This window comes from Arachis ipaensis, chromosome B6, assembly GCF_059453495.1.
Source record: "Arachis ipaensis isolate K30076 ecotype BB chromosome B6, ASM5945349v1, whole genome shotgun sequence".
In the NCBI taxonomy this organism is placed as follows: Eukaryota; Viridiplantae; Streptophyta; class Magnoliopsida; order Fabales; family Fabaceae; genus Arachis; species Arachis ipaensis.
The window spans coordinates 72,417,497-72,443,441 of NC_142441.1; the positions used below are offsets into that span (position 1 = coordinate 72,417,497).

At 37.1% G+C, this 25,945-nt stretch overlaps 3 protein-coding genes across 3 annotated transcripts; all 3 read right to left on the reverse strand.

The window, feature by feature from the left end:
- Positions 1 to 2,162: 2,162 nt before the first annotated feature.
- Positions 2,163 to 5,137, reverse strand: LOC148561302 (uncharacterized). The gene is made up of 4 exons (XM_088490729.1): positions 4,001 to 5,137; positions 3,530 to 3,710; positions 3,006 to 3,241; positions 2,163 to 2,369 (listed from the first exon to the last, which is right to left on the reverse strand). The coding sequence occupies exons 1-4, from the start codon at positions 5,135 to 5,137 to the stop codon at positions 2,163 to 2,165; spliced, it is 1,761 nt and encodes a 586-aa protein (XP_088346855.1).
- A 5,855-nt stretch (positions 5,138 to 10,992) lies between these two features.
- LOC148561303 (uncharacterized) lies at positions 10,993 to 15,893 on the reverse strand. Its single transcript, XM_088490730.1, has 2 exons — positions 15,160 to 15,893; positions 10,993 to 11,167 (listed from the first exon to the last, which is right to left on the reverse strand). Exons 1-2 carry the CDS (start codon positions 15,891 to 15,893, stop codon positions 10,993 to 10,995), a joined length of 909 nt encoding a protein of 302 aa, XP_088346856.1.
- Positions 15,894 to 20,620: 4,727 nt separating this feature from the next.
- Positions 20,621 to 25,583, reverse strand: LOC148561304 (uncharacterized). Its single transcript, XM_088490731.1, has 2 exons — positions 24,850 to 25,583; positions 20,621 to 20,690 (listed from the first exon to the last, which is right to left on the reverse strand). The coding sequence occupies exons 1-2, from the start codon at positions 25,581 to 25,583 to the stop codon at positions 20,621 to 20,623; spliced, it is 804 nt and encodes a 267-aa protein (XP_088346857.1).
- Between the last annotated feature and the right edge of the window lie 362 nt (positions 25,584 to 25,945).

Below are 25,945 nucleotides of genomic sequence, written 5' to 3' on the forward strand. Positions count from 1 at the left end.
CATGATGACTGCTACTGTATTTGCATCTCTCAAAATCAACCGAAGATCAGCACGCCATTTCCAAGACATGATATCTCGGATTTTTAACACCAAAAGATCAATAAACCCAGAGCAATCTTGTAAATTATTGATAATAGTAAAAGCCTCCACACAGTCTGTCTCACATATAATGTCTCTTTGTCCCGAGTCCCATGCTAAAAGAAAGCCTCTCCAAATAGCAAACAACTCTCCTTGCAAAATGCTACGACTCTCAATTGTTCCCAGACAGCCTCGTTGCCACCTTCCCTTCCAATCTCTGCTAACACAAGCAAAACCAACTCGAACACCACTGCCAGGATAGCTAGCATCACAATTAATCTTAAAGGTACCCACTGAGGGGGGAATCCAAGAGCCACTAATGGTTGAGGGGATAGATAGTCGTCGCAACTCAAAAATATTTCGGAGCTCCTTTTCTAAGGAAAAAGCCATACCAATCACCTTGTCTGTGGTCCAATGCTCGTGAGGATGAAAGATATCGTTATTTCTCGAACACCAAATCCACCAGAGACCAGAAAAGAATCTAAAGGAGCGTTGTTTGCTATTATGTAAGAACCAACTCATTAAATCCACTGGTTGATCGGAGATCCCTAAAGCTTGCTAAACAAGTTGGGCTTTTGGACAATCCCGAATACAATGTAAAACTGATTCCTGACCTGAGAAACATTGTGGACAGCTATCCGTGTGCAAAATGCCCCTCCTAAAACGAAATGCAGCAGTAGGAAGAGCCTCCCGAAGACATAGCCAGGCCAAAAATTTGTGCTTTTCCGGAACATGTTGACGCCAAAGCCAAAGCCAATTACCCCTATCCTCTCAACTAAACATCTTCTTACTGAGCCACAAATAACCACTATGAGCATCATAAACCTTTGAGGCCGCACCAGTCCAACACCAACTGACCTCTGAACCAGCTTGAACATCTGGGTTGTAAGAGTTAATGTTGCTCTGCAGAGACTAATTCAGAGGAGAATAGATATTCTCAAGGTTCCACTGTCCAGATGACCAAAGGTCCAAGATCCTGAGATCTAAATCAGAAATGTGAACATAATCCATCTCCTGACACAGTCGCCCCTCTCTTCTCCATTTAGAAAACCAAAAGTTCTGTTCCGAATCCCCAATGCACCAACTAAAACCTTCCTTCAGGATATCCCAAGCTCGACATATACTCTTCCAAACATAAGATCCCCTTCCTCGAGACCGACTAAAACAATCATCTTTAGAAGAATGGTATTTCTCCGTCAACAGTTGAACACATAGCTTGTTGGGATGGTGAAAAAGTTGCCAAACTAGTTTTTCAAGAAGAGCAATATTGGCACAAAAAGGATCTCTAATTCCCAGACCTCCAAACTTCTTAGGAGTGACCAACACTTTACAGTTAACTAGATTCAGGCCTCTACCATCAGCTTGACCCTTCCATAGAAAGTTTCGCATCAAGGATTCTATCTTATTAGTTACCCCTTTAGGGAAGAGAAATACTTGCATGCGATAAGTAGGAATCGCAGTCACTACCGAGTTGAGCAAACAGAGTCTGCCTGCCTTATTAAGCAATCTCCCTTTCCAGCTAGCTAGCCTTCCCCGAATCTTGTCCAAAACATCGTTGAAAGTTGCGCGTGTCACCCGAGAGTGATTAAGGTTCACCCCTAAATACTTGCCCAAGTTCTGGATGAATTTGATGGAGGAGACTCCAGTGAAAATCTCTTTTCTTGTCGCTGAAACATTCCTGGAGCATAGCGCTTTAGATTTTTCCACATTAACCTTCATCCTAGAGGCTCTGCAGAAATTTTCCAAAGCTACCATTACAGTTTGAACTTTCTATTTTTCAGCTTTACAGAAAAGAAGCAAATCATCGGCAAACATCAAATGAGAAATTCTTGGACCCCCTCTAGAAACCGCAACCGGCTTCCACAAGCCCTTATCAACTTGCTGATTAATAGAACAGGACAATCTCTCCATACACAACACAAACAGATACGGTGATATAGGATCTCCTTGCCTAAGACCCCTGCTCGGAGTAAAGCTATTTAATCTATCCCCATTCTAGAGGATAGACAGTGAGGAAGCAGTGACACAACACATAATCAGATTGACTGTCGGAGGAGGAAAGCCAAAACTCACCAGGGTTTGTTTCAGAAATCCCAATCCACTCTATCATACGCTTTCTCCAAATCAATCTTAAAGGCCAGGGTGCCTTTCTTTGACTTTGTCTTCTTCATGAAATGGAGAACCTCTTGTGCTACAATGATGTTGTCTGGGGTTCCTCTCTCCAGGATAAACCCTCCTTGAAGGGGCCCAATAATCTCTTTGAGATGAGGACGAAGTCTATTGACCAGGACCTTCGTTATAACTTTGTAAACCACATTACAGAGACTAATTGGTCGGAAATCCTTCATGGAAACCGGGTTTTCTACCTTCGAAATAAGAACCACAAGAGTTTCCATCATCCTTGGATCCATATCCAAACCAGAGAACGCATGACGAACCATAGTCCAAACATCAAAACCAACAATCTTCCAGTATTCTTTAAAGAAGAAAGCCTGAAACCCATCAGGGCCCGGCGCCTTAAAAGAATGCATACTAAAAACAGCCGACTTAACTTCTTCCAGAGTAACTGGCGCTGTGAGGCTACAACAGGCTTCATCATTCAGGGAAGGCAGCGGCACATCACCAAGACAACCTAAGTCTACATCCTCCGACTGGCAGAATAGGCGTTTATAGAAGGATTCAACTTCCCTTCTAAGGACATCCGGGTCCGTTTCCCACACCCCATCTTGAAGAAAGAGACCATGAATCTTATTATGCTTTCTCCGCACAAGAGTCTAGACATGAAAGAACTTGGTATTTCTATCCCCAAATTTTACCCACTACTCTCTGGATTTTTGAAACCATAGAAGTTTCTCCTGCACAAGCGTGTTATTAAATTCCTCAATCAGATGTTTTTCTTTTTGCCGCATAGACAAATCTTCCATTACTTCAAGTCGCTTCTGAAGGAAATTAATCTGTCTCTCCAATTTGCATTTCCTAATGAAAATGTTGCCGAACACTTTAGAATTAAACTTCAAAGAGTTCTTCTGCAGTTCTGAAAGCTTGCCATGCATCTCTCTATAGCCAGCCTGCCATGACTGGTTCACAATATCTCTGTACCCCGGATGAGTTGCCCAAGCTGCAATAAACCGAAAAGGTCTATTCTTTTTCGGTTGGGGACGACCTGTACAGTGTACTAGGATAGGACAATGATCAGACTGAAGCCTATTTAAAATTTCTACGTAAGCCTCTGGAAAGAGAGATAGCCAGCCACTATTGATACAAACCCGGTCAAGTTTTTTCGCCACCTCAACACCATTTTTAACCCTTCTGTACCAAGAAAACTATCTTCCAATAGTCTTCAAGTCAAACATATTACTATCCCCTAGAGAGGCAGCAAGCCGATCTGCATGACGACTCGAGAAGAGGCAACCCTTAGATTCATGAGAGAATAGTACTTCATTAAAATCACCAAGAACAATCCATGGCCCGCAGAAAGATGAAGACTGAGTAACAAGATAATCCCATAGCAGAACTCTGGTATTAAATTGAGGACTATCATAGATACCACTGCACCTCCAAATCACATTATTTACCTGAACCTCAATTGTAACACACTGATCGAAAGCATCAACCCATTTGCAGTGAACACCCTGTATTGCAGAAAGGAACCAGATACCCCCTTATGTCATGACGCCTCCACTATACCAATAGGGTGATAACCAAGTCTTTCCCAGAACAGTTTCAAGTGTTGAAAAGGACAGTGAGTTTCAACCACAATAAAAATTACAGGTTTAAATTTCCTAACCAGCTCTTTACAATTCACCCGGGCTAACTTATTAGAAGCACCCCTAATATTCCAAGCTATTATATTTAAACTATCCATAATATAAAATATAAAAATATAAAACAAGGAAATCAAAGTGCTTTACCAACCTCAAACCGAGGCTTGCCCAGCGGAAGTGACTCCCGTGACCATCAAGTTTGCCGGATCTCCATGGAATATCTCCTTAATCCCGCCTACCGACGCAGTAACAGCCGGCAATGCGCCTTCCTTCTCCAATGGAACCGCCACGGTAACACCCTCCTTCACGGTTGCAGGAAGACATGACGATGCTTCCACCACCGTGCCTCCATTCTTCTCAACTGGCGAGCTCTGTAGGGACCCCGGCCTTGGTTGTTTCCGGAGAGAGGACCCGCAAGGCACTGGGGTGTGTCGGGTTGAGGAGATCGACGTCTCACCAACACGGGAAGCGCTGTGTCCGACCTTGACTCGTGACCCGACCCTAGCGCGATAGGAGCTGGATCCATTCGTGTGAGAGAAGTGAATGGTGGGCCTGATTACTCTACCCGAATCGGTTCTGGATTGAATGCCTGTTTGGACCTTGTTATATTGCTTCTGACCCAGCTTGGTTTTACCTTTCCTCACAATTTGCTCCCAGCCTGGTTCATCATGCCTGCAAGCCTCCTTAACATTATTTCCTTCCAAATTATTAGCCTCCAAATCCTCTTGCAAATTCGATGCAGGATTCTCGCCAGTAACGCCACCTACCACATTAGGTTCTACTTCATTTGAATTGTGAATTTTGGTCTCAGGATGTGGCACTGCCTTTGTACCGTCCTGTGGCTTGGTGGCATCGGAATCAGCACTCTTTCCTTCCCTAGAGTCTCTACCCAAGCACTGTGCCATATCGTGACCATAACGTGCACAAGAGTTACAAATTAAATTTAAACTTTCATACTCCACTACATAAGTTACGCCTTCCACAATGATATGCTTGATCACTGGCAGTCCTAAATTTATTTGAACACATACTCGGGCATATCGTCCTCTCTCAGCCAACTTAGTGGCTAAGTCCACTTTGATGGAAACTCCTATTGCAGAAGCAATACGCATCATGGCCTGTTCCTGATAGCACCAGATTGGGAGTCCCGAAATCCGAACCCATACAAGCGTAGACCCGAAGGATTGCTCACATGGCCGAAAATCTATATCCCACGGTTTTACAGCAACATAGTGCCCCTCAATCAACCACGGGCCACCAAGCAAGCATGACCTTCTCACGATCTTCACATGCATCGAATTTTACCATGAAGTACCCAAACCCCACATCAAGCAGATCAAAGCCACCTTTGATGCGCCAAACCATCCAAAGCTTGTGTAAAGAGCTGTGTAACTATAATTTTTATCAAGAACCTTGATCACTAAAGCTTCTCGATAAGGCTCTGCCAAACAAAGCTTGGCTTCTTCAGTGAAGTTTACATATGGAGGTTGGGAATCACCCTACTTGCCCACCACCGTGGCTATACTATCCCCAAATAAAGATCCTGCAAGTGCAAACGCCTTCGATTTCTCTGGACCAATGACTTTATCTCTAAAAGAGATCTTTGTAGGATTTGAAAAACCCTCTCGTGAAAAACCCTCCTTACACCCCCACCCACACTCTCCCCCTTATCTCTTCCGACGGCATGGCCGCCATCCTCACTGTGTTTCGCCCTCAAACACCCGTTCCCGCTCTCTCCTTCTCTCATTCTCTCTGAGTACGGAGTACGTACTCTTTCTCTCTATTATGTGTGTGTTTGGATTGACGTTTGTTAAACTCGAGTTTGAATAAAAGTGATTTTATAGAATAGATTTTGGGTAGAAGTAAATTTGTATCAACATGATTTATATTTGGCAATTCTATATTAAAATTGATTTTGATAAAATAAATATTGTTTGGATAATATTAGTTAAAATCACTTTTTAGATAGATAATTATTAAAAAAGACATGACATTAAATTATGATGTTATTTTTTTTATACTTTTTTTTTATATATTTTTATATAGTATATTTTTAGTACTCTTAGCACTCTTTTTTAGTACGTTATAATTTTTTACTATTATTTTTATTTATGGCTAATTTTTTTGTTTAATTTATTTTACCTAATGGGATCAATAAATTATATTATAAAAAAATAATAATAAATATAAATATATAATGCACAAAAATTACTATTATAAAAATATATAATATTAAATAAAAATTAATAAAAAATATAAATAATAAATAATAAAAAAAACTCATAAAAAGAAATAATAAGAATTCTATAAATAATATAATAATACGTATAAAAGATAAAATTGATAAAAAAAATAAATGTTAAATGGTAATAGCTAAAAGCCAGTTAATATAACACAAAAGTTAAAAATTGTTTCTTCTTGTAAACGTGATTTTGTGACCAAATCACTTGCGTTTATAGAGAGAAAAATGAGCAAAACCAAAAATTGAAACTTTTAAAAAGTTGTAACGTGTTTTTTCTTTCTAACGTGGTTGTCAAACACACCCTATATATACAGCATGAGTCTTTATACTCTATATTTTTATTTATTATTTTGTAAATTGATTTAGTGATGATTTCTATTCTTAAAAATACATAAAAAAATATCTAAAATTTTTTAATTAATGAGTTACCAATCAAAATCTTAACCGAGAAAGTTAATTGAATATCTAAAAATATCTTTAGTTTATATTTTTGTTTTTAGTATTTTTATTTTTATAATTTTATAAAAATAATAAAAAATAATTTTATTTTATTTTATTTTATAAAAAATTAAATAAATATCTAAAATTTTTAAATTAAGGTGCAGTGACAATTGAAATCTGCGTTTAGAAAACTTGATTAAAGAATTAAACCGTAACTTTTGACAGCCTTACCCATAACAAATAAAAAATAAATAATAGTTATAAATTACCATTATTTCTAAACTCCTTTTTAAGAATTAAGTTGATACTGGTTTTAGTATTTATCCATTCCCAATGTAATGTTTCTTACCCTATCACAAATCAAGGGTTCTTAAATAGATAAAGTTGATTAGCTTCCACACCTACTGTTTAAAAAAAAAAAATTATTCTATTTTCCTTAGAATGTTTATTGGGGGAATGAACGAATGAGCAATTGGCCAATGGCAGTCGTCATAACGTGTATCCGTGGTTAAGGATGAATGTATGTATGGCATGGAGAGGAGAAAGTCCAAGATCAAGTGGCCAAAACTGTGATGGCCATCCATTGCACCTCTTCTGACTCGTGATTCTTTAACATTGATAACTGAGCCGAGGATGAGGCTTCATCTGCCCATCACCACAAAAATAATTGCTGTTGCACCTTATCCTCATCCAATTGGCTGCCACTTATTGAAGAGAGAACATTAATCTGTTATAGATAAGGCCCAAAAATCTGATCTGGCCCAATAAGCAAGTTGGGAAACGGGAAGTCAGCTCCAACCCAGAGTATGACTTCTTTCGGATAATCAATTTAAGCAGATTAAGTGGTCAATTTATTTGTTTGGTGAAATAAATATCAGAATTTAAATTTACAATAATTTATGGTTCAAAAATATATTTTTAAATAGAATTTAAATTTATAATGAATTAGTTTTTAATTTTGTCAAATTGAGGAATATTATTAAAAAAAAAACTACTATCAAATATTCAAGCATTCAAAAAGTGTGAATAAGTTAATTAGTATAAAAATTAAGTTTTTTTATTGTAATTATTAATTGATAACTTTAGACTTGATAAAACAAGTTTAATTATTTTTTTTTCAAAAGTAAACTTGTAATTTATTGCATAAGAAGTGGCAAATATAATATCAACATAATTTAGCGGATCATTTTTTTGGTTATTGGAGGCATGTATGTGATTTGCTGCCTTATGGGGCATAATAGTGCTAGACTAATTTGTGGGGGCAGCCTTTTTTGACTTGTGCTATAGATATGTCGGACCATGTGAGTTATGTTTAAAAGAAAATATCATGGGTAAATCAGATAGTCCGATTTGCAGGGAGAAAATTTTGAAATTTGGAAGAAGCAAATTGGACTGTCCGTGTTGTATGAAAATTTTTTTTGTAATAAAACGAAAATCAAATCGGATGGTCCGAATTGATTATTATATATATTTTTTTGAAATTGGACTGTCCGATTTGCCTAGAAGCACTCACACCGTCCGATTAGTCGCTCTCTAACACCATACGCCTGTAAAGCACGCTGCTTCTCTATATCTCTGTTCTACACCATTACCTTCTCCATAATAAAATTAAAAAGCGTAATTTAGCGTTTAGTATTTTCAAATCAGAATGAGATGATAAACTTAAAGGGAGTGAAGAAAAAGCTAAAGAAATTGAAAAAGAAGCTTAAAAGCTCGGTTTGCATACAGTGAGCTCTGTACTAGTTCACCTTCATCGTTGCCTGGGACAGAACTTTTCGAGGTTCTCGTCGGTTCTGTTCAAAAGTGAAGGAGTTCTGCGCCAGCCATAGTTCCCAAAGGAGGTAAGCAATCTCACTCTTTTTTTTCTTGAAGTCCGCTTGAGATTTGAGTTTCTCGACCATTTGATTCCACCATTGTCATGCTTAAAGGTTTGTGTCTCTTAAGATGTCACTGGCAAATTGGGACTTGTTCTAAACCACCATGGAGTCTGGGCAGAAAACCACCGCGTGCAATGCAGTTTCTGACTTTGTCAAGCATCTTGGGCAAAGGGGATCAATGTTGAGGATTCTGTTATGTATCTTCTCCAGCACTGCTATACCCTCATGGACTAACCTCCATATGAAGTTTAGGATTTTTGGCTGACACTGTATATTTCAGATTTGTTGCCATAAGTCTTTCATCTGAAATCGGGGGTTTAAACTCGCTATCGGCGGATGATAGAACTGGTATGCAATCAAGTATCTTGAATTCACTGAGAATTGCCCTGTTTTGTCGTTCACCCAAATAATTGATTCCCCTCCTTGTTCAATTGAGATTTTGCAAATTTGTGCTACAATTTTTGCATTAAAATTTTCCTGTAATAACTCCATGTTCCATTTACTAGTATTTGTTATCAGCTGTCGGACCCAATGCATCTCAAGATTTTGTTCCACTGTTGTTGGAAACCTGAAAGGGGGTTGGTCTCCGAACCATGGGTCCTCTCTTATTCTGGTGGAGCCATGGGTAGTGATACTGAATCTAACGCCTTTCTTCAGGACCTTTCTGCCCTCCAAGAGTCTCCGCTAAACCCAAAAAGGTCTGAATCCAGGCTTTGCTTCCAAGAACAAGGTATATTTATTTTTGTAGATTTTACATACCAGTGAATGTGTTTTGTTAGAAGTCTCCATCCCTGTTTAGCTAGCATCGATAGGTTGAAAGCTTTGAGATCTTTAAAACCCAAACCTCCTGAATGTTTGTCTCTGTTGATTGAGTCCCAACTTATCCAACGTATTTTCTCTCATTCTGTTTTTATCTCCATCAAAACTGTATCATCATTTTATGAATTTCATCTAAAAGAGTATTTGTAAGCTTAAAACAGCTAAGCGAGTAAATCGGTATCGCTGTGCCAATCGCCTTTATCAAAACCTCTATTTGGCTTGCCGAAAGCATCGTTCTTTTCAACCTTATCTTTAACAAATGAGAAGGTTTCTCTTTTGGTTCTATTGACAACTGATGGAAGGCCCAAATAATGATCTTGAGCACCAATATTAGGAACCCCAATCAAAGTAGCTAGTTCTGTCTGGGTTGTTTGAGGCGTATTCTTGCTGAAAAAAAATGGCTGACTTGTTTAAATTAACGAGCTAGCCACTCAACTTGCTATATTGCTGTAGGATACCTAGGATCTTGTCACATGATTGCCTTTTAGCTCTTCCAAAAAATATAGAATCGTCTGCGAATAATAGGTGGTTAATGGAGGGGCATCTACTATTTAACCGGAGTCTCTGCAGTAAGTTATTCTGTTCTCCTTTGTGGAGTAGAAAGGACAATCCCTCTGCACAAATAAAAAAAAGATAGGGAGAGAGAGGATCTCCTTGACGGAGCCCTCTGCTTGGCCTAAAGAAGCCAGTAGGAATTCCTTCCACAACAACAGATTAAGAGATTGTAGACACACACTCTTTAATCTACCCAATCTACTTATCACAGAAATCTAATTTCGCCATCATAAACCAAAGAAAACTCCATTCAACCCTATCATAGGCCTTACTCATGTCAATTTTAAGTGCCATATCATGATTACTATAGTCCTTATTCTTCAAAAAACACATAATATTCATGAGCCACTAAAATATTATCACTAATGAGTCTTCCTCGGATAAAAGCACTTTGATTGTCACTAATAATTTTATTCATAAAAGGTTGCAGTCTATGAACAAGTACGTTAGAGATGATTTTGTAGAACATAGTGCCGAGGCTGTCATCTGAATTTGATTAATTGCAGTTGCATTTTGTATCTTTGGAATGAGACAAATTTGAGTGTGATTGAACCCCTAAGCATGCGTCCTCCTCCAAAAAAGCTTCTAACAGCTTTGCATACATCCTACTTGATAGTATTCCAATAAAATTGGAAGATTTGGATATAAAGCCATCATCACCTGGGGCTGCTTCTGGAATAATAGAATAGACGGCCCTTTTGCTCTCTTCTTTGGTAGTTGGCCTTGTTAGTCATCTATTTATTTCCGCATAAATCTTTCTTCTAAGTTGATATTTTTTAAAGTAAGATTTTGAATATTAGTCTTGGTTTATAAAGTAAGTTGAACAAATTTTATGTTGTGATTATAGTCCTATTTATAAAGATCCACTATAATAATGATGTCTTTAATATACGTTTATTGATTACAAATTATAAGGGGAGATGGATTGAATTTACGAGGCGCATATAAGAATTCGTTTCAACCTTATTATCCATGCAATAAAAGGAAAAAAGGATGGTGAATTTCGGACAGGAAAAAGTTTAAATAACTCATTAGGGGTGTAACCAACTGAAATAAACTAATGAAAAATTTGATTTTAAAATTTATTTATTTTTTAATTTTCAAAAACACAAAACCCTTCCAACAACGCCTTCCAACCCTTCGACGTCTCCATTATCTCCTCCATTCTCATCTCCAACGACGAGGATGCTGCCCACACCCACGGCATCTCCCTTCTTTACTCCGACGATGACAACGCCTTCCACATCACGACTTCTCCCTTCTCTCCTCCAACAACGACGACGCCATTCCTATCCTCCTTCGACGATGATTCATTCCAAACCTTCGGCGTTCTCGTCTCTCTTCCAACAACGACGATGCCGAGCATTGTGTTCTCCTTTCCTTTTGTGTCCCTACCATATAATCGTGTTCCCCCTCACAATATGTGCCCGACTCTTAGTGCTTTGCTTGTCCATCGCGCCACTGCACCACTACTACGCCCCCGCCACGTGCCCCCTGGAAGTGCACCTGACGTGACACTGTGCTGTTGCTGTTGGAGTCATCTCCTCGCATAAAAAACGGCGTGGCCACCCCTTTCATCTTCTCACACAAGATCTTCTTGATTTTGGATGATTCTTTTTACTAGTTTTTGATGTTTTTTTCTCTTAGGTTTTATATTTTTTTCTTATGTTTTGGATGTTTCTTTTTTTAGGTTTTGGATGATTTTTTTAATAATTTTAGATGTTTCTTTTCTTAGTTTTCAGATGTTCTTTTTTCAATAAATTTTGAATATCTCGCTTTTGTTAGATTTTGGATGTTTCTTTTTTGTTACGTTTCATATGTTTCTTTTTATTAGGTTTTGGATGATTATTGTTACTTGTTTAAGATTTTTTTCCTCCTAGGTTTCGGATGTGTCTTTTTTTATAAAAAGTATTTTAGATGTTTTTATATGTGTTTTCTTTTTAGGTGTTTGGATGATTTTGTTAATAGTTTTAAATGTTTGTTTTCTTAGTTTGTGGATTTTTTTTCCCAATACTTTCGGATGTCTCGTTTTGTTAGGTTTTAGATTTTATAAAATAATTTTGGATATCTCTTTTTTGTTAGGTTTTGGATGTTATTTTTGGTACGTTTCAAATGTTTCTTTTTATTTGATTTTGGATATTCTTTTTATAATGATTTTAGATGTTTGTTTTTATTTTATTTTAGATGTTTTTTTTAGATTTTGAATGTTTCTTTTGAGATTAGTTTTAGATATTTCTCATTAAATTTGAAATCATATTCTCTCTAAAAAAAGGTTACTAGTTGTGTCAGTGGTTCCTCTTTGAAAGCTATTTTTCAAAAGAAAAGAGCTAAGTCTCTCATACCAAGCTCTAGGAGCTTGTCTTAAACCATAGAGAACTTTAGATAATTTGAAAACATGATCATAATGCTCTTTATTTTCAAAATCAGGAGGCTGCTCCACATACACTTTTCTATCTATCACTCCATTCAAAAATGCACATTTTACATCCATTTGATATAATTTAAAACCACAAAATGCAGCATATGCTAAGAGAAGTCTTATGGCTTCCATTCGAGCAACATGGGCAAAGGATTCATCAAAATCTATTCCTTCTTCTTGGTCATATCCTTATGCCACTAGCCTTGCCTTGTTTCTTGCAATGCTACCATCTTCTCCCAACTTGTTCCGAAATATCCACTTAGTGCCGGTCACTTTCTTTCCACTTGGCCTTGGAACCAAAGTCCACACTTGGTTCTTTTGAAACTCAAGAAGCTCATCCTCCATAGCTTTAACCCAAGAGGGGTAACTAAGGGCTTCCTTAACGTTTTAAGGCTCTATTTGTGAAAGAAGAGCAATGTTTGATCCTTCATTTGCCTTTCTAGTGGAAGACCGTGTTTGCACTCCATGAGAAACATCCCCAATGACAAATTCCTCAGGAAAATTCTTCAAGAATCTCCATTCACGAGGTCTGGTGGATTTGGAGACAGATTCAGATACCAAGGGATTTTGGGTGTTGCTGTTTCCAGGATCTTCTTCAGATTCATGAGACATAATGGAATTGTCTCTTGAATTTTCAGCAGTTGCAGTTTCTGGTTCAGCTTGACCAGAATTTTTCTTTTCATGATTTTGAGCAGTTTTATCTTCTTTTTGAGATTGATTTCCTGCATCACAATCTTCTAAAATGCTTTGCACCAAATTAGTATCACAAAACGTAACATGTATGGACTCCTCAATAATCCTAGCATCTTGATGATAAACCCTATATGCTTTACTAGTTATGGAATATCCTACAAACAAACACTCATACGCCTTTGGATCAAATTTACCCAAATTATCCTTGTTATTCAAAACAAAACATTTGCTTCCAAAGATGTGCAAGTAGTCTAAGTTTGGTCGGTAACCTTTCCAAATTTCATAAGGGGTTTTCTTCAAAAATTTTCTTATGATTGTTCTATTCAAAATGTGGCAAGCCGTGTTAACCGCTTCAGCCCAAAGGAATTTTAGAACATTACTCTCACGAAGCATAGCTCTTGTCATTTCTTGTATGCTTCTATTTCTTCTTTCCACAACACCATTTTGTTGTGGTGTTCTTGGACAAGAGAAGTTGTGAGATATTCCAAATTCCTCACAAAAGGATTCAAATAAATTATTTTCAAATTCAGTTCCATGATCACTTCTTATAGAAGAGATTTTTAAATCTTTTTCATTTTGAATTTTCTTGAAAAAAGGTCCAAAGGCCAAAAAGGCTTCATTTTTGTGTGCAAGAAATAAAACCCAACCAAACCTAGTATAGTCATCCACAATTACTAAACCATAATGTTTACCACCTAGGCTTTGAGTTCTTGTTGGACCAAATAAATCAATGTGTAGCAACCCAAGTGGTCTTTTAGTAGAGATATATTCCTTTGGTTTAAAAGAAATTTTTGTTTGTTTTCCCATTTGGCAAGCATCACAAGTGATGTCTTTGTCAAACTTTATCAAAGGAAGGCCTCTTACTAATTCTTTCTTTACAAGTTTGTTTATTTGAAACATACTTGCATGGCCCAATCTCTTGTGCCATAACCACTTTTCAGATTCTTTAGAGTGAAGACAAGCTACATTTTGATCCTTTAGCTCATCAAGAGTAAGTCCATACATATTATTAAAACGCTCGGCAATAAACATCACTTCATTTTTCTTTTCATTAACAACACAGCATTCAAGTCTTTTGAAAGTCACTAAATATCCTAAATCACACAGCTGACTTATACTCAAAAGATCGTGCTTCAAACCACATACCAAAAGTACATCATCAATGAAAGTAGATTGCTCATTACCTACTTTTCCAACAGCAATAATTTTACCTTTACCGTCATCTCCAAAGGTCACAAAACCTCTATCATACTTATTTAGTTTGATGAAGTAAGTTGACCTTCCAGTCATGTGCCTTGAACATCCACTATCCATGTACCACATGTCCTTTTTGTTCTTGGATGCTAGGCAAATTTGCATGAAGAGTTTCAAGTAGCCTTAGGTATCCAAATTAATTTGGATCATTTGAAGTTAATCCATCTTGGTTTCCCAAGTGCATTGAAATCACAAACAACATTGTAAACTTTATTTCCTACAACTCTTTTTTCAATGAAACATTGTGCATATGAGTGACCAAATTTCTTGCAATTAACACAATAATTTTCTGATGTGTGTCGCTGAAATTGAAGTGAGTTATATTGCTTGAAATGATTAAAGTGTTGAAATTTTCTGGTTTTTGGAGGAGATGCATTTCTTTTGATAAACTGATTTTTATTAAAATTGTTCCTCTTTGCAAACGCATTTTCACCAGAATTTTTTTGAACATTTGGACTTTTCGAATATGAGATTTTGTTGTAAAATGTTGGTTTCTTGAAAATAACCTCATTTTTTGAAATGTATCCCAAACCCGGCCTAATTGAACTCGGTTCGGTTCTTGGTAAAGGCTCAGTTTCACTTGTGTATACTTCATCAAATGTTAGAGCATATCCAATACCAGATTTGTTTGGTATGGTTTTGGTATTTGATGAAGAAGCCACAAATTTTATAGAGGAAGTATTGGAAACTGCATCTTTCTTGGCTATGTAGCCTAAACCAGATTTTTCAAACAATGGTCTTTAACTTGCAAGTAATTTGTCCAAGTTACTAGAACCTTGAGAAAATTTTGCTAAGTCACCATTAAGCTTTTTAATCATATCATTTAATCTTTCATTTTCAGCAATTAACTCATGAGAATGATCCACAATGTGCTTTCCTTTTAATTTTTCATGTTCAGATTTTAGAAATCTGTTTTCTTCAATGATGTCCAAAGCACATTCAGTTTCCTTCACTTTTTCTTTTAAAAAATCATTTTTAGCTCTTAACACATCTCTTTCAGATCTGCATTCATTGTACTTGTCAAGCAGTTTTGAGGTGTTTAAAGTGAGATCATCAATAATAGCATGTAAGTGCTCAATGGTCAAATCATAATAATTTACCTCATCAAGATTGTTGTTTCCAGCCATGAAGCAATATTTATCATCTCCTTCAGATTCTTCTTCTTCATTTGAGTTGTTCTCAAGATCCTCCCAAGCTGCCATGAGCACTCTCTTCCTTTCCTTCTTTCCTTTGTCCTCCTTTTTGAGCTTTGGACAGTTTAGCTTGAAGTGTCCAGCCTCCTTGCAGTTATGGCACGTCACTTTGCTCAAGTCGATCTTGTGCTCCTTTGAACTTGAACCCTTGTATTTGCCCTTGTTCTTCATCATCCTTCTAAATCTCCTAGCAAAAAACACAAACTCATCATCTGAAATACTATCATTAGACTCAATCTCTTTTAGTTCTATTTGTGATTTGAGGGTTATTCCCTTTTTGTTTGAGTCTGTGTTTGTGTGTGTGGTTTCATAGGCAAGGAGTTTTCCTCTCAGCTCATCATAGGTTATGGGACTTAGGTTGTTGTTCTCGGTTAGGACAGTGGCAGTGGTTTCCCATTCTTTTGTGAGGCTTCTAAGGAGTTTTCTTACCAAGGTTTGTTCTGCATAGTTTGTACCCATAGCATCAAGGTTGTTGATTATGATTGAGAATCTCTCAAATGCTTCATCAATGCTTTCTCCATCCTTCATGTTAAACATCTCGTACTCTTTTTGTAGCATATCAGTCCTCGTTTCTTTGACTTGTTTGGTGCCTTTGTGTGTAACCTGGAGTTTTTCCCAGATTTCTTTGGCTGTCTTGCATCTAGACACCTTCTGATACTCTTCAAAGCTGATAGCACAGTGAAGAAGGTTGATTGCTTTAGCATTCAGCTCCATCTTCTTTTTATCATCTTCATTCCATTCAGCTTCTTCTTTTGGAGTCACCACTCCATCAGCACTTGTTTTGTTGGAATCTTGGGACCGCTCATAACAATCTTCTATATGTTGTAATCAATTGATTGAATGAAGATTCTCATCCTCTCTTTCCAGTAGGCATAGTTGTTCCCGTTGAAGAAAGGTGGCCGGTTGTTTGACTGGCCTTCAGTGAGGGTGTAGGCAACTGTGGTTGTGCCCAAGTTGTTCGCCATTGGATCTTTGCTCCAAGCGGTTAAGCTTGATTCTTGAGACCTTAGCTCCTGATACCAATTGAAGGTTGTGGTAGGCTTAGAGAAGGGGGGTTGAATCTATGCCTTCCTTTTAAGTTGCTTTTATGACCCTTTTAAACAAACTTTCAATTCTGATTCTGTTTGTACTCAGTAGCAGAAATTTATGAGACAATTTATTTTTGTCTCATGAATATCCGAAAACAGAATATAGCAGAGAAGAGAAAAGCTAACACCCGCATGTATCCTGGTTCGGTTGCCTTATGCTATGCAACCTACGTCCAGTCTCCTCTACAACAATGGAAGAATTTTCACTATAGTTAACAGTATTACATACACCAATTTCACAGGATTGACCCAATCCTTTCACACTCAGATTCTAACCTAACTTGACATTGGCTATGCTAATACCTAACTATTCACTCTTAGTGCTAACCCAACTAAGAAAGGGATACCTCACAGGTACAAGATACAAGACAAAGACATACCTAAATAAATCTGAAATAAACTCTAGGCTTTTCTCTCAAGTGTTTCACTCAGCCTTTTTCCACTCATGGCTTTTACTTGAGCTCTCTCAATATGCCTTTTCTCACAAAAAATTACAGAAAGATAAACATAGAAAATTACATTACAATCTGTAAAACATGAAGGAGATTGATTTCATCAACAACCTCTTTGCTATGTGCAAAACCAGATTTACAAACCTCAGCTTGAGTTCTTCAGTATTGGCCGAATGCTTCTTTGAAAGAAAGCATTATCCAAGTAGAGGAACTTCTTTTCAGAACACAACTCTCAAACTCTGGTTTTCTCTCCTTGCTTCTGAATGAGCAGAAAGTCTTCTTTTATCTCCTTGTATGTTGCTGGATTCTTCTTCCAAGGTCAACACCTTGAGCCTTGAGCTTCACCAACCCACAGATTCACTTTTTCTCATTAAACCTTAGAGTAGAAACTTTGCTTCTGACTTCTCCATCTTGACCAAAAGCCATAAAGCAACAACCACAAGAGTCTTCCAATGGTCAACTTAATCTGAGCCCTTGAAAACCAACTTGGTCCCCAAGACATGTTTGAGACCGTGGATTTACAGCAGAGAGGAACAGAAATCCTCTTTTCCATATAGCTCAAAACGGAGATACAGAGAGTTGAAGCTGAAGAGAAGAAATTGTGTTGCATGCAAGAGGAAATGGATTACCTTGAACTTTCTGATCTTTTCTTGATATGGTTGATTAGACCTCACCCTTCTTTGCTTAACCTTCTCTTTCCTTCTTCTTTCATGACTAGCTTAGGGACTAAGCTCTCTTTCTTACTTTTTCTATGTTCAGTGGTTTGACTAAGACAGAGAAGAAAGGAACGTTACTTTGGAAGCAATGAGAGAGAGTGAAGACTTCAATCTTGTATGAGAAGCTTGGTTGGATCAACTTGAATTGATGGACATGGGCTTGGATCGGTTTTGATTTACTTGGCCCGATGGTTCCTTTCTTTGTTTTTTTTGGGCTCCACTTGATTAACCAGCCCATTAGCCTTGATGTTTTTATTTTCATTCCAATTTGGGCTGCTTGATTTAATTTTGGCCTGCAACAATTTTATAAATAATTAGCAACATATAATTATTAACACTCAACACTAATTATTTATTTTGCCCAAAAATAATATTTGTCATCACTAATTAATTTAGTTAATTTCTTAACTCAACAATTTTCCCCTTGATGACAAACATGATTTAAGCAATAATCAAAAGGAAATGAATTTGAGTAAGGTTTAGAAACTCCCTTTGATTTTTGTCATTTGCTTTTATGTTGCTCCCCCTTTCCTTTCCAAGATTAGCTCCTCCTGGATTTATGCTTTCCTCTTTGTTCCTGTTTTATATTGTACTTAAAGAAATCACAATAAAGAGCTACACACATTTATCTTGTCTAAGGGATATCAAACAAACAACATCACATATTCAGCCCAACATCAAGCTAATATCAGCAGCACAAATATTCAACATGTGAAAGCAGACAAAAAATCCCAAAAGAAATACTAGTAGCTACAGCAATGCCAAAAAATTCATAGGACACATTTACCATCCTATTATCCTATTGTTATTACTCCCCCTTTTGTCATCAAGGGCGGATAATAAGCAAGATCAACAAAAACTATATCTTGAGTCCTGCAGTAAAGAGTTAGAGCACAGTTTAAAGTACTAACTAAACTATCAAAAGTGCAGTAATATTTAGAGTTATTACAGTCATCCAAAATAAAAACAATTCAACAGTAGCAAAAAAAAAACAGAATTCATGAGACAAAAAGAGAGCAGCAGCAGCAGTTTTCATGAGACAATTTCTAGGCATCAGAACCATTCCCCTCCGCTTTCTCTTCAACATCAGTGGCAGGATCTTCATCCTTTTGAAGGTTATCAATGAAAGTCATGAACACAGCCACTCTATCCCTTGATTTTCTTAGGAAATTCTCATGCTTGCTGGCTAGCTTCCTTTGTTCCTTGCTCATGGCAATCATATGATTGGATTGGAAGACAAACTCCTGAACAACATCTTTGACCACATTCAGCAGAGCGGATTTCTTCCCAGTAGATATTGATGTACCCTCAGTGGAAAGAGAAGGAGATTCCTCAGGAACAAAGTCATCATCTTTATCATCTAAGACCACCCTTTCAGATTGAGTAGGTCTTTTGGGCTGTTTCACTGAACCACCCCTTTTCAAGTATGAATGTCTATTTTGATATTCCTCATTGGTCAAGTCAACACCAAAATACTCAAATATGCAAGTTAGAAACATGCCATAAGGAAGTGCTTTGTCTTTTTCACTCCTAATAGAGTCAAACATATATCTAACCATCAAGTATGCAAATGAAATTTCAGTTTTAGTGAGAAGGGCATATAAAACAAGAGTATCAGTGTAGGAAACCCTTTGATATGAGCCACTTTGAGGAAGTATAATGTGGTTGACCATTTAGTGCAACTGAGCACACTCATATCCTAGGGCTTTGTGAGTGGGTGTAATGCCATCAATTAAAGAAACATGTTCACAAATGTGAGCTAATGCATCATTGTAAGAAATTCCAACACCTTCATCCCACTTAACTGAAGTGTAAGCACAAGGCCCAACATCAGTATACTTCAAAGCATCACTGATAGTTTCATTGTTTAAAACTATGTCTCGGCCCTTTACATATGAGTGAGCAGTGCCTTCATGATAAGTCATGTTGGCATAAAATTCTTTGACCAATAAGGGATAAACATGCTTTTTAATGTCAAAAAGATGATTCCAATCCAGAAAAATCAAGTTATCAACAAAAGGAAAACCTTTTCTTTTCAAAGATGGCAAATCGGCTAGAAAAGATGGACACATGGTACGATAATAAATAACCCCCTCATAAAAGTCATTATACATGGCAGATTTGAATCTATAGGGCTTATAGTTTGAATGAGAGGTCAAAAAATGAGCTTTGTGATCAAAAGGTCCAATGTCTGGTTCTTTAACATTTTTGAGATGAACTCGAGCTTTACCTCGTTGAGAGCGCACAGGAACCAACCTGGATTTGGGTTGTGTTGGTTCGGGAACTTGTTCATCAGCCGCCAGACGTTTACCTTTCGAGGAGCTAGGTTTCGAAGAATCAGGTTTTGAAGAGCCTGGTTTGGAAGGCGTCGCCTTTGGTGGTGGCGTCGGCTTGGCAGAAGCAGGGAATCTAGGTGTGGTCTTGGTCCGCACCATGGGAGCAGTTCTTGGAGGAGAGGTAGGAGGAGAAGGAGAGGGTGTGAAGGTTTGGTCGTGAGAGCGAGTTGAAGGCTTTGTGTGAGGCTTGAAGATTTTTTCACGAGGAGGCCTTTTAGCAATGGTTTTCTTCCTCACTTGGTAATATTTAGGCTTTTGAGGGAAGAGAAGCGGTAAAGAGAGTGGGAAGAAACCGAAGGGTTTGAGAAAAAGTTATGGAGGGAAGAGAGGGAGTGTTGGTAACCGTACCCAAAAGAAAGTTTCTCAAACCATACAACTGCATCACCACTGATTTGACTTGAAAAGACATGACCTCATTAAAGAAATATTTTATTTGATTTTAAAATAAAATAGGAAATTAATTTTAAATTTTGAGAAACGAAAAAAAACAAAAAAAAAATCAAACTGAAAATCTTTTTGGAAAAAAATATTAAATGAAAATCCTTTAAAAAAAAATTAAACACACAGCCCAACAAAAAATTATCAACCAAACAAAAAGTGTAACATTCATATTTGGGCCTAGAGATGGTTGGATTTGAGGAAACATATTGGACCACTCTAGATCTGATTTTTGAGGTTGACCCAAATTATTTTTCACTTGAAATAAGCCCAGATCACGCTGATTAAGGGGAACGTTCTTCTTCTGCCCAGAATTGTCTCATACCTGTTTATGAGACAAAAAGCTCCAGCAAATACATCAGCAATTTTCAAACAAAGAATCATAACTCAAAATTCCTAGACTAGTCCTAAGCATGCAGAATCTGTCCTCAGGCAGTGGTTTAGTGAAAATGTCTGCCAATTGCTCTTCCGATTTAACAAATTGAATGCTAATATCCCCTTTTTGAACGTGTTCTCTTATTGAGTGAAATTTCACTTCAATATGCTTGGTTCTAGAGTGCAAGACTGGGTTTTTAGAAATGTTAATGGCACTCATGTTATCACACAATAAGGGAATATTTTCAGCATTTAACTTGTAATCGGTAAGCTGAGTTTTTAACCATAAAAGCTGAGAACAACAAGAAGAAGCAGCAATATACTCAGCCTCTGCAGTGGATAAGGCCACTGTTGGTTGCTTCTTACTTGACCAAATATTTAATGACTTTCCAAGGAAGCAACATAGGCCTGAAGTACTCATTCTATCAACTCTATCACCGGCAAAATCTGCATCACAATAACCAACTGCAGAAAAATTATCAATCTTATGATACCAAAGACTAAAATTGGATGTGCCATGAACATATCTAATGATCCTTTTAACTACAGAAAGATGTGACTCTTTTGGTTTGGATTGGAACCTAGAACACAATCCAACACTTTGCACAATATCGGGTCTAGAGGAAGTTAAGTACATAAGAGAACCAATCATTCCTCTATACCTAGTCTCATCAACATCTTTCTCAGTTTCTCCCTTATCTAATTTTGAATTAGGATGCATGGGAGTTCCCATGGGTTTAGCATTTTTCATACCAAATTTCTTAACTAATTCCTTGGCATACTTCTCTTGATGAATGAAAATACCATTTTCGGTTTGTTTAATTTGCAGCCCAAGGAAAAAATTAAGTTCACCCATCATACTCATGTCAAATTCACTTGTCATGAGTTTTCCAAATTCAGAACAGATGGATTCATTGGCTGATCCAAAAATAATGTCATCAACATATATTTGGACTAGAATAAAAGAATAATTAGAATTCTTAATAAATAAAGTTGTGTCAGTGGTGCCTCTTTGAAAGCCATTTTTCAAAAGAAAAGAGTAAGTCTCTCATACCAAGCTCTAGGAGCTTGTCTTAAACCATAGAGAGCTTTAGATAATTTGAAAACATGATCAGAATGCTCTTTATTTTCAAAACCAGGAGGCTGCTCCACATACACTTCTCTATCTATCACTCCATTAAAAAAAAATGCACATTTCACATCTATTCAATATAATTTAAAACCATAAAATGCAGCATATGCTAAGAGAAGTCTTATGGCTTCCATTCGGGCAACAGGGGCAAAGGATTCATCAAAGTCTATTCCTTCTTCTTGGTCATATCCTTGTGCCACTAGCCGTGCCTTATTTCTTGCAATGCTACCATCTTCTCCCAACTTGTTCCGAAATATCCACTTGGTGCCGGTCACTTTCTTTCCACTTGGCCTTGGAACCAAAGTCCACACTTGGTTCTTTTCAAACTCAAGAAGCTCATCCTCCATAGCTTTAACCCAAGAGGGGTCACTAAGGGCTTCCTTAACATTTTGAGGCTCTATTTGTGAAAGAAGGGCAATGTTTGATGCTTCATTTGCCTTTCTAGTGGAAGACCGTGTTTGCAATCCATGAGAAACGTTCCCAATGACAAATTCCTCAGGAAAATTCTTCAAGAATCTCCATTCACGAGGTCTGGTGGATTTGGAGGCAGATTCAGATACCAAGGGATTTTGGGTGTTGCTGTTTCCAGGATCTCCTTCAGATTCATGAGACATAATGGAATTGTCTCTTGAATTTTCAGCAGTTGCAGTTTCTGGTTCAGCTTGACCAGAATTTTCCTTTTCATGATTTTGAGCACTTTCATATTCTTTTGAGCTTGATTTCCTACATCACAATCTTCCAAAATGCTTTTCACCAAATTAGTATCACAAAACGTAACATGTATGGACTCCTCAATAATCCTAGCATCTTGATGATAAACCCTATATGCTTTACTAGTTGTGGAATATCCTACAAACAAACACTCATACGCCTTTGGATCAAATTTACCCAAATTATCCTTGTTATTCAAAACAAAACATTTGCATTCAAAGATGTGCTAGTAGTCTAAGTTTGGTGGGTAACCTTTCCAAAGTTCATAAGGAATTTTCTTCAAAAATTTCCTTATGATTATTCTATTCAAAATGTGGCAAGCCGTGTTAACCGCTTCAACCCAAAGGAATTTTGGAACATTACTCTCACAAAGCATATCTCTTGTCATTTCTTGTATGCTTCTATTTCTTCTTTCCACAACACCATTTTGTTGTGGTGTTCTTGGACAAGAGAAGTTGTGAGATATTCCAAATACCTCACAAAAGGATTCAAATAAATTATTTTCAAATTCAGTTCCATGATCACTTCTTATAGAAGAGATTTTTAAATCCCTTTCATTTTGAATTTTCTTGCAAAAAGGTTCAAAGGCTGAAAAGGCTTCATTTTTGTGTGCAAGAAATAAAACCCAACCAAACCTAGTATAGTCATCCACAATTACTAAGCCATAATGTTTACCACCTAGGCTTTGAGTTCTTGTTGGACCAAATAAATCAATGTGTAGCAATTCAAGTGGTCTTTTAGTAGAGATGTCTTCCTTTGGTTTAAAAGAAATTTTTGTTTGTTTTCCCATTTGGCAAGCATCACAAGTGATGTCTTTGTCAAACTTTATCAAAGGAAGGCCTCTTACTAATTCTTTCTTTACAAGTTTGTTTATTTGAAACATACTTGCATGGCCCAATCTCTTATGCCATAACCACTTTTCAGATTCTTTAGAGTGAAGACAAGCTACATTTTGATCCTTTAGCTCATCAAGAGTAAGTCCATACATATTATTAAAACGCTTGGCAACAAACATCACTTCATTTTTCTTTTCATTAACAATACAGCATTCAAGTCTTTTGAAAGTCACTAAATATCCTAAATCACACAGCTGACTTATACTCAAAAGATCGTGCTTCAAACCACATACCAAAAGTACATCATCAATGAAAGTAGATTGCTTATTACCTACTTTTCCAACAGCAATAATTTTACCTTTACCATCATCTCCAAAGGTCACAAAACCTCCATCATACTTATTTAGTTTGATGAAGTAAGTTGACCTTCCAGTCATGTGCCTTGAATATCCACTATCCATGTACCACATGTCCTTTTTATTCTTGGATGCTAGGCAAATCTGCATGAAGAGTTTCAAGTAGCCTTAGGTATCCAAATTAATTTGAATCTTTTGAAGTTAATCCATCTTGGTTTTCCAAGTGCATTGAAATCACAAACAACATTGTAAACTTTGTTTCCTACAACTCTTTTTTCAATGAAACATTGTGCATATGAGTGACCAAATTTCTTGCAATTAACACAATGATTTTCTGATGTGTGTCGCTGAAATTGAGGTGAGTTATATTGCTTGAAATGATTAAAATGTTGAAATTTTCTGGTTTTTGGAGGAGATACATTTCTTTTGATAAACTGATTTTTATTAAAATTGTTCCTCTTTACAAATGCATTTTCACCAGAATTTCTTTGAACATTTGGACTTTTCAAATATGAGGTTTTATTGTAAAATGGTGGTTTCTTGAAAACAACCTCATTTTTCAAAATGTATCCCAAACCTGGCCTGTTTGAACTCGGTTCAGTTCTTGGTGAAGGCTCAGTTTCACTTGTGTATACTTCATCAAATGTTTCTTCAAATGTTAGAGCATATCCAATACCAGATTTGTTTGGTATGGTTTTGGTATTTGATGAAGAAGCCACAAATTTTATAGAGGAAGTATTGGAAACTGCATCTTCCTCTGCTATGTAGCCTAAACCAGATTTTTCAAACAATGGTCTTTGACTTGCGAGTAATTTGTCCAAGTTACTAGAACCTTGAGAAAATTTTGCTAAGTCACCATTCAGCTTTTTAATCATATCATTTAATCTTTCATTTTCAGCAATTAACTCATGAGAAGGATCCACAATGTGCTTTCCTTTTAATTTTTCAAGTTCAGATTTTAGAAATCTGTTTTCTTCAATGATGTCCAAAGCACATTCAGTTTCCTTCACTTTTTCTTTTAAAAAATCATTTTCAGCTCTTAACACATCTCTTTCAGATCTGCATTTATTGTACTTGTCAAGCAGTTTTGAGGTGTTTAAAGTGAGATCATCAATAATAGCATGTAAGTCCCCAATGGTTAAATCATAATAATTTACCTCATCAAGATTATTGTTTCCAGCCATAAAGCAGTCTTTATCATCTCCTTCAGATTCTTCCTCTTCATTTGAGTCGTTCTCAAGATCCTCCCAAGCTGCCATGAGCACTCTCTTCCTTTCCTTCTTTCCTTTGTCCTCCTTTTTGAGCTTTGGACAGTTTAGCCTGAAGTGTCCAGCCTCCTTGCAGTTATGGCACGTCACTTTGCTCAAGTTGATCTTGTGCTCCTTTGAACTTGAACCCTTGTATTTGCCATTGTTCTTCATCATCCTTCTAAATCTCCTAGCAAAAAGCACAAGCTCATCATCTGAAATACCATCACTGGACTCACTTTCTTTTGGTTCTATTTGTGATTTGAGGGCTATTCCCTTTTTCTTTGAGTCTGTGTTTGTGTGTGTGGTTTCATAGGCAAGGAATTTTCCTCTCAGCTCATCATAGGTTATGGGACTTAGGTTGTTGCTCTCGGTTAGGACAGTGGCATTGGTTTTCCATTCTTTTGTGAGGCTTCTAAGGAGTTTTCTCACCAAGGTTTGTTCTGCATAGTTTGTACCCATAGCATCAAGGTTGTTGATTATGATTGAGAATCTCTCAAATGCTTCATCAATGCTTTCTCCATCCTTCATGTTAAACATCTCGTACTCTTTTTGCAGCATATCAATCCTCGTTTCTTTGACTTGTTTGGTGCCTTCGTGTGTAACCTGGAGTTTTTCCCAGATTTCTTTGGCTGTCTTACATCTAGACACCTTCCGGTACTCTTCAAAGTTGATAGCACAGTGAAGAAGGTTGATTGCTTTAGCATTCAGCTCCATCTTCTTCTTATCATCTTCATTCCATTCAGCTTCTTCTTTTGGAGTCACCACTCCATCAGCACTTATTTTTGTTGGAATCTTGGGACCGCTCGTAACAATCTTCCATATGTTGTAATCAATTGATTGAATGAAGATTCTCATCCTCTCTTTACAGTAGGCATAGTTCTTCCCGTTGAAGAAAGGTGGCTGGTGGTTTGACTGGCCTT